General features: G+C 33.9%; 2 protein-coding genes across 5 annotated transcripts; one reads left to right on the forward strand and one right to left on the reverse strand.

Annotated features, from left to right (window-relative positions):
* The first annotated feature begins 1,042 nt into the window (after nt 1-1,042).
* On the forward strand, nt 1,043-5,293 carry LOC114170015 (glycosyltransferase family protein). Of its 4 annotated transcripts, none has more exons than XM_028055478.2 (11): nt 1,043-1,292; nt 1,419-1,494; nt 1,608-1,680; nt 1,792-1,843; nt 2,199-2,260; nt 3,069-3,132; nt 3,277-3,337; nt 3,436-3,522; nt 3,869-3,962; nt 4,605-4,707; nt 4,904-5,293. In XM_028055478.2, exons 1-10 carry the CDS (start codon nt 1,127-1,129, stop codon nt 4,695-4,697), a joined length of 828 nt encoding a protein of 275 aa, XP_027911279.2. In that variant the 5' UTR covers nt 1,043-1,126; the 3' UTR covers nt 4,698-4,707; nt 4,904-5,293. The 4 variants fall into 4 exon arrangements, with proteins under 4 accessions (XP_027911279.2, XP_027911280.2, XP_085525267.1 ...); XM_028055479.2 differs by having other exon boundaries at nt 3,280-3,337; XM_028055480.2 differs by having other exon boundaries at nt 1,056-1,292; nt 1,409-1,494.
* A 516-nt stretch (nt 5,294-5,809) lies between these two features.
* GUN4 (protein GENOMES UNCOUPLED 4) lies at nt 5,810-6,815 on the reverse strand. The gene has a single exon (XM_028055477.2). The coding sequence runs from the start codon at nt 6,747-6,749 to the stop codon at nt 5,901-5,903; it is 849 nt and encodes a 282-aa protein (XP_027911278.2). The 5' UTR covers nt 6,750-6,815; the 3' UTR covers nt 5,810-5,900.
* Nucleotides 6,816-8,268: the final 1,453 nt, after the last annotated feature.

An 8,268-nucleotide genomic window follows, 5' to 3' on the forward strand; every position in this document is an offset into this window, starting at 1 on the left:
TATCAATAAAGACAGGGTCTTAACACATTATAGTTTAATAATCTTTAATATAATAATAAGAATGATGAAAATAAAAATAAAAACAACTGTAAAAATCAATTCACTTGAAAAAAAAAATCACTACAAAAGTAAAGATGGTAAAAGAATGTGTAAAATAAAATTATAAGATTAATATATGTTAACAATGATTGCAAGCACCGAAAAAAGTCCAACGGTACCAAATTAGATTGGATTTTGAAAAAGGAAGGTTCTTTTTTCTTTTTTCTTTTTTTTTCTTTTTATCTTTGTTGACTTCATCTTACATTTTAGCCTATAAGCCATATGCTATGATGCTTCTCATGTTAACTTTCCCATGCTTTCTAAAAGATTAAGAATTTTCATATTTCTAAATATCATTAAAGAAAAATATTATTTTCTTATTCATTCTCCTTCTCCGTGTCTTTAAATAGTGATTTTTAGAATTATAAAAGTACACGGTTTTTTCTAGAAAGAGAACAACTTACCTTTGGTATAAGGAAAAAGAAAGAAAAAAAAATGAATGAGACACTTGTTTCTCAATTATAGACGAATTTTCAAATTCTTTTAATTTTTTAAATCAAATTTGTCTATTATAGACCCTTTCCACTTACATATTTAAGGGTTTTTTTTTAGACAGGGTAAAATAATTGATCATCTTTATATGTCAATACAAGATTTTCAACTCATTTAAATTTTAATAAACTTTATATATATATATATATATATATATATATATATTCCCACAAAATATCGAAGTATAAATCAATTACTTTTACCAAAGGCTTCTCCATAAATAAATAAAATATCGGAAAGCACTAAATTATATATATATATATATATATATATATATATATATATATTTTATAATACTACATTATTCCTTACTACTATACATTATTATTATTATTGTTTAAAATTTATTTGGGCTGACAGATGGGCTGGGCCCATTCCAACTTACCCAAAACGGTACCCAGGAAGTTTTGGGCCGGACACGCACTGGTGCGAGAGAGACAACGAACAGAACAATCAATCTGGTACAGAATCTGGGATTGGTCGAGGTCAAAGGTGGGAAATTAATTGAAACTGAAACTTTTCACATGATTCGGTGATGGAAGTGTGTGCATCATCATCATCGAGGACGATTTTGTTGCTTATTCTGTTTATCTTTAATTTTTCACCAAGGATCACTGCAATTAGGAAGGATGTTAGCTTTCAAACCCTCCACCCCTGCAAAACCACCGTTCAAGGCAGATACCTCCTTTCAGATGAAAACGGTTGGTCAACGAATTTTTTCTAGTTTTCTTAATTCACTTATGATATTATCAGTGTTGTTGTACACTATTTACTATCAATGTTATACTTTTGATTGGTATTGATTTACATTGATTAGTATTTGGTAGGTTATGTGTGTAATGCTGTGTCTGTAAATTCACGCTCTCGTTGCTGCCCTCCGAAGGGGGAGAAATTTTCTTGTCAGTGAGTTTTTCTGTTTCCAAACTCTTACTTGCATTTGAAGGGAACAACTTAAGAAACAAACAAACACCAACTATGTTGTTGCCATCTAACGTTGACTTTGTTTCTATTTGCAGTGAATGCAATCTTCTTTCACGATGCTGCAACTCTTATGAATATTGTGTTTCCTGCTGCCTCAATCCTGCTCTGGTAACCCCTTATGAGATATTTCACCTTATTCTCTCTTTCCCCTCTTTGGGGCATCATCTAATTGAACAAAGTGTGGGTCTTAGTATATTTTTGCTTAACTTGATTGAGCAGACGAGTAAGGAACAAGTGCTGAAGATGAAGGTTGCTAAGCCTGCTACTGCAAGTAATGTTTGTTTCTATCTTTTTACATTCCTATTTTGTTTGGTTGTTGTGTAGAATTGTGTTTAGGGCTTTTGATTAACTTGTCTAGACATGTGACTGATTTCATACACGTTTGCCCTAGTGACCAGAATGTCTGTTTTCACACGGATTTTCCTACATGTTTCTGATGAATTTTGTTGCATGTATAATTTTAATAAGAAACATGAACAGTGAGATTTTCATCTTTCTCTTTCCTCTCCTGATTTGGCTTGGTTTTCCTTGTGCTAACTGGTTCTTAAGTGACCCAAAGTCTCTTATGCGTGTTGATAAATCCCAAAAATTTTTGTTCTGACAGACATCATTTTATTTTTTGGCAGGAACTTATACAAGTGTTTTTGACTACTGTGCTGGGAGATGCCGTCATAGTTCCGAGAGTGTGGTGAGTATACTCCTGGGTTCCTGTTATATTATCGTTCTTGAAGTTTTCACTTACTTTGAGAAACTATTTATACGGTTATACCTTTAATGTACAAGGTTGCTCAGGTTTACCTGGTATAATTTAGACAGGCTCAAATGGAGCCCAATAATAATTGCTATTTCATACACATTCAAGACCATAGGACCTCATCTAGATTTTAAATTTTTGGTGTATGAAGAACAAAATACCACCATGGGCAGGCGTTTTACTTGTCTTTTTACACAGGTCTAATAGAAGAATGTAGATATCTTGGTGTCTAATATATTTATATTTCCAAGCTGTTTAATATTTACAAATTACAGTTCGTGTTGTCAAAATATTATTTACCTAGACATAATAGCATAGGAGCAATTAATATTGAAAATTCTAACTTTTAAACTAAGTTATACAGCTAAGCTAAAACCGTGACTGAATACCATTACACTAGGCTCCACAGATACACTGTTATGTAGTTTGGTCAAATAGAACAAGATATTATCAGGTTCATAAACCAAACCCAATACATACTGCAAACATAGGAAACTCAAGTATGCCATAAAATCTACTAAAATTGTGCATTGAGGTCAAGACTGCATGTAACTTTGAATTGAGTATAGTGTTTTGTCAGTATACACAACTCATACAAGTTTGACAAAAAAATTGCATGTGGGTTAGTTTTTTTTTTTAGCTTAAGATCTAAACTTCATTAGAGTCTAAGTGTTAACTCAAGAGCTTGAAAAACTATTTACAATGAGTTGCTAATGTTTCTATCTCTTGTGTAATGTTTCAGGTCCATGAAAATGCTTACATTAGTGACTTCCACCACTGCTTTTCTCTGCCATCGAATTCTTCGTGTAAGTCTGCAGAGGAAACTGTCACGTTAGTTAATGGCCAGTAATTATTGCTAAGTTCTTAATCATATTTTGTTACCAATACTTTATGATTTTATCCCATCTATCCCTATTTAGATGAAATCTGTTCCTTTTCATGCATTGAAGCAGGGAAAAATAGTACTCTCGTAGAAGCAAGACTGAATGGCATCAATGTTGTTGTTGGAAGGTCAATAATTACTAAATTGTTTCTTTTCTTAGTAAGGCTGACATTTATAGTTTCTTGCCTTAGCATAGCAGTTGAACCTATTATCACTTGTTTGACAGGCAAGGTGAATCATGTAATTCTGTTTGCAAATCAAGAGGACAATTATGCGTCCCAAACAAACTTGCGGTGCTTAATAATTGTGACATGTAAGTGATGCACTGAAATTGTCTTCTAAACTATTTTGGGTGTGCATGTATGATGATAATGTGTTTCAGTGGTACTGTTTACTGTGTAATTGATCCTCACTGCACAAAATGTCTAATTTTATTAACTTGCATGGTTTTCATCACATATTTAGCTTTCTGTTCTTCGTCTTTTTTCACTCCACGTTTTTTTGTTGATTTGACGCAAACTTACTTACCAAGTTGCCATGATGTCTTGCACAAAAGCAATATTTAGTGAGGAAGGAATATCATGCATGCATGCATGCTGATAATTATTTCTTTCGTTTGATGTTCTGATCTTATCAATTGTTCATGAGTATGTTGGCAGTATTCAGAAATATATGAGCTGCAAGGGGTCTTGCTTGTCAAGTCTTGGATCAGATCAACCAGCTGAAGTTGTTTATGATGCCCCAATGCATCTGGTAATGATTATGATTTAATAAATACAAACATGCTAGATTCCAGAAACTGATAAATAGTGGTTAACTAATAGGTAATTTTTTTTCCAATATAATTTTGATTAGATGATAGGTGTCGTAATCCCTTACTGGTTTGTAGTTACTAATACTGGGTATTTGATGGGTCCTTTGAAACTGGAATTTAGTTTGAAGTGGCTTGTATTTGTCTTAATGTGTGCACCCTCACAGAACCATTAGCTGGTGGTTTTAATTTCAAAACTCCATGTTGAAGGTGGTCGGTGATCATTCATAAGCTTTGAGAATCCTTCTAGCGACTTGTACCTTTTTTATTTTCTCTTCAGATACCACCATAGTAATATGCTGGAAAATCTTTGAATATTAGATGGCCTCCACATTTCCATAGCTTATATTAACTTAAATTCCTGCTGGATATGCAGTAGTCTTACAATGTACCTACATGATCTTTCTTTGAATTGTTCATCCATGGAAATTAGAGCATCTGGACCTTAATTTTGTAGATTTTTTTTTTTATATGGAGATATGAGCATGTCAATTAAATCAATGGAGTGTGGATGGCTGAAATATTCAGTTCATTCATGGGAAAAAAAGTTTCAGGACATTGATATTTGATTTGTGTATTTTCAGAATCCAGGATCTTGTTTGTACACTGAAACACTGTCTATGCTTTCTTGTGATGGTTTACATCAGCACACAAGGAGACTGTGCCCCTGTGCATAGTGTTAGCTGGGTAAGTTTTGCTCTAAATTAAGTCTACATTATGTCAAACAATAAAGTAGCTTTCTTTATCGGTTTCTATGGAAAGGATAAAAATTTCCTCGGAACTAAAGTCAAGTTTGGCACTCTCTTCTGTAATGCTGAGCTGGTTGGCTAATTTAGTGTTACTATACAAACTTACTCTTTTTTTTTTTTTTGTTACATCTAAGGTACTGGACTTCATAGCACTGAAAAAGTTGGTTTGGAAGGAGGCAACTCTTGTTTTAATGTGACTGACCAAGGAGGCAACTCGTGTACATCATCAACCTTTGGAAATTATATGTACCATTCATTTGAGCTTATGTTGTAAAAATTAGCTCTTTATTATTCCTTTCAAAATTTTGAAGGAACTCTACTTTACACAGGCTACTTTCCTCTCCTTGAATGGACTATCGAGAGAGGAAATGAGATGACAAAATGTTGTAGTATAAAATTGGTATGTATGGTGAATGTAAAACATTTTACATGATCAACTAATTATAACTGATGTATCATAAATTGCTATTAGATAAGTGTGAAATACATTTTACATCTACAATGATCATAATATTTGCTTTGAATCTTAATATAGCCAAGTTATGATTCTTTTTCTTAGTGATTGGGCTCATGGAACAAACAATAAATGCTAATTTTTTAAATAAGAATAAAGCTGTTTTCCTTTATCATTCCAATTTGATTACGAAAACAATTGGTGAATAATTCATCTCATTCTGTCTTCCCAACTCTTTGTTGGGACTTTCTCTTCCCTGAGCTTCAAAGCTACCTCACAGTAGTATTGCAAGCAATCACATTATTTTTTATCTGTAATTTTTACCATCCTAACAATCACAACAAATATTTAAAGTTGTGCGCAAGCACCAATCTAGCTGAAAACTCAAGTAACAACGTTAGCAATTGTTGTCCCATTTTCAAGTGTAACAGTTAACGCCACACCAGATGAGTTATGATGACAACAATTGAGAACCAAACAAATGAACCTTCCGTTCAAGAGTTCGTAAAACGCAGTTAGCCCAATTACAAAAAGGCAGAATCTTTAAGAGGACATTAGCCAAAAAAACTGATACGATGGAAGAAAGTGAAGAAAAAACAGTGAAGTATCATCCATTTGCAGTGGTTGATAAATTAATAATTACTATAAGTCCAAATTAAAGTACATCCTCTGTGCACTCAGAAGCTATAATCCGGTTTAAAGACCCTCTGAGACAAAGTCTTCGGAGACGAACTATTATCCTTTGATCCTGGGAGTGCCCCATTGTCATTGTTCCCAGCATCATCTTTTCCACCTTGTTCTTTGTCAGTATCAACAAAAGCAGGGTGGTTGAGAACGTTATTGAGCAACTGTGTCCCTCTGAGAGCGTTGGTCAGAGGCAAGTGTCCCTCTGGGGTGTCCTCATTGAGGTCCCAGATGAACTCAGAAGGGAAGGACCTGTAGTTGTACTGCTCCACCTCAGTGTCAAGCTTCTTCATCCACCCCACTTTGATGAAGAACTTGGTGAAGTCCCCATTGGCCTTCTCCAGAATCTTTTTCTGCACACTGTACCCGAATTTGTTGCCGCTGTGCTCCCTCCAAAGGGTGTCAATGGTGACGAGGTCGGTCCCGGAGATGAACTGCACCTCAGAGAAGAACACGTAGCCGCGCTTCTGGGCTGCTTCTCCGGCAAGCACGATGAGGAGACGCCGGGTTTCTTCATCAGCTTGCTGGAAGTTTTGGGAGGAGAGGTGGTGGCGGAGGAGGTCGAAGGAGGGGCTGGTTTGGGAGGTGGAGGAGGAGGAGGAAGAAGAAGAGGGTGTGGTTTGGGAGAGGGAAAAGGAAGTGATGTGAGAGTTAGAAGAAGTGTGGTGGGAGAGAGTTAAGTGTGTGGTGGTTGGTGTGGAGGGTTTGAGGAAAAGTGATGTGGGAGGAGGAGGAGTTTCTGAAGGGTGGTGGTGGTGGTGGCGTTTGAGGAGGGAATGGTGGTGGTGGTGGATGGAGTAATGGAGAGAGTTTGTGGCCATTTTTGTTTGAGATGATAACATGAAAGGGTTGAAGAGAAGTGTTTGTGTGTTGATGTGATTTGAAGGAGTTTTTCTTTATGCAGGTTTGGGTTAGAAGGGAGGGGATAAGGAATGTGTGGGGTGGGACTGTGATGAGTTTAATCAAAAGCAATATAATGGGAGTTTGTGATTGGTTGAATGAGGGTGAGGCTTGATCACACTCTCTTTCTTTCCCTCTCAGCACAATTAATTTCATCATCAAATTCACTTCTTTTCTTTTCTTAGAAACAATGATATGTGGCAGAGTACACTCCTTTTCTTTTTTATTTTGTCATAAACAAGAAAACCAGAAAGAGTATGCCTCTTTTCTGGATATTTCTATGTATGCTAATTTGAGTTTGCTTTTGTATGTTTAGGAGAGTGTTAGAGAAAGAAATGGAAAATTTAGCATAAAAATCATGTATCAATTATTTTACAAATTGCTATTTCTGTATCATGATATTTAAGCCAGTGTATATATTGTGAAAAAATAAAAAGATTAATTATATGTTTAGCCTTTAAATTTAGATATAAAATTAAAATTAGTTTATGTTTCAAATATTATTGATATATTTTGATTTTTAAATTTTAAAAATAAATAAATATAATTATTTTTAAACAATAATATTATTTTTGAAGACTTGTTAAACTGTCTTCATAATTAACGTTGAAATGAGAATTTATTAAACCTTATTAACAATTTAAATTTTAGTCTAAAACACGACATGTAATTCTTTTTTCAATGAGAATGTAATAAACTTTATTAACAATTTAAATGTTAGTCTAAATCACGATATGTAATTTTTTTTTTCAAATTTAATGAATTAAAAAAATATTTATTTCTTTTTAAAATTAAAAAAAATGTATGGTTGAAAATGAATTTCATTTTTTTTTATTTAACTGAAATTATAAATATGTTTGTTTGGTTTTCTGCAGACCACACAATGTAATTCTCATTTGATTTTTGTGCGCAACACTGTTGTTGGTCGGTCATATGATTGGGATCCGTTCAAGTTTACATATTTCGGACAATTTTTTAAGTGGTTTATTGGATGATGGTAGTGGCATTGTTTTCTTAAATTTTTATTTTTAATACGAGTATAAATTAATTTTAATTTACGAAAAATGTGCTATTCTTTCATACATATATGCATGAAGAAGTTGTACTTCTTCAAAAATTCGATCGTGAAAGTATTGAAATAAACTACTTAAATGATAATTTTCAGAACGAGCTTTTTGAAACCAGATTTTCACCAATTTTAATCTCTCTCTTTTTTCCTCTTCTTCCTCTCAAAGTGGTGAATGAAGATGTAATTGGGGGTGCATGTAGTAATTACGAGAGTACAGGAAGCGTGATAATTGGATTCATCTGGACTTGTCTTAACTCACTAAAATGGGTCTGATCCAAATAAGGCTTTAGCTATTACTTTCTGCACCACTACCCCACAATTTCTAACCACACCCTTATAATAAAAGGAAAAAACTTAAATACCCTTCACCACTATCACTTTCACCATTGCTT

Source organism: Vigna unguiculata, chromosome 11, assembly GCF_037176805.1.
Source record: "Vigna unguiculata cultivar grain cowpea cultivar isolate G323 ecotype 2 chromosome 11, ASM3717680v1, whole genome shotgun sequence".
NCBI lineage: Eukaryota > Viridiplantae > Streptophyta > Magnoliopsida > Fabales > Fabaceae > Vigna > Vigna unguiculata.

What these genes read in the sequence shown, in the direction of transcription:
- LOC114170015 (XM_085669141.1), top strand. Translation starts at nt 1,127, where the DNA reads ATGGAAGTGTGTGCATCATCATCATCGAGGACGATTTTGTTGCTTATT. An exon ending in GGGGAGAAATTTTCTTGTCA is followed by an intron (nt 1,495 to 1,607) that starts GTGAGTTTTTCT and finishes TTCTATTTGCAG; the next exon opens with TGAATGCAATCTTCTTTCAC. An exon ending in TCTGCCATCGAATTCTTCGT is followed by an intron (nt 3,133 to 3,276) that starts GTAAGTCTGCAG and finishes CATGCATTGAAG; the next exon opens with CAGGGAAAAATAGTACTCTC.
- GUN4 (XM_028055477.2), bottom strand. Translation starts at nt 6,749, where the DNA reads ATGTTATCATCTCAAACAAAAATGGCCACAAACTCTCTCCATTACTCC.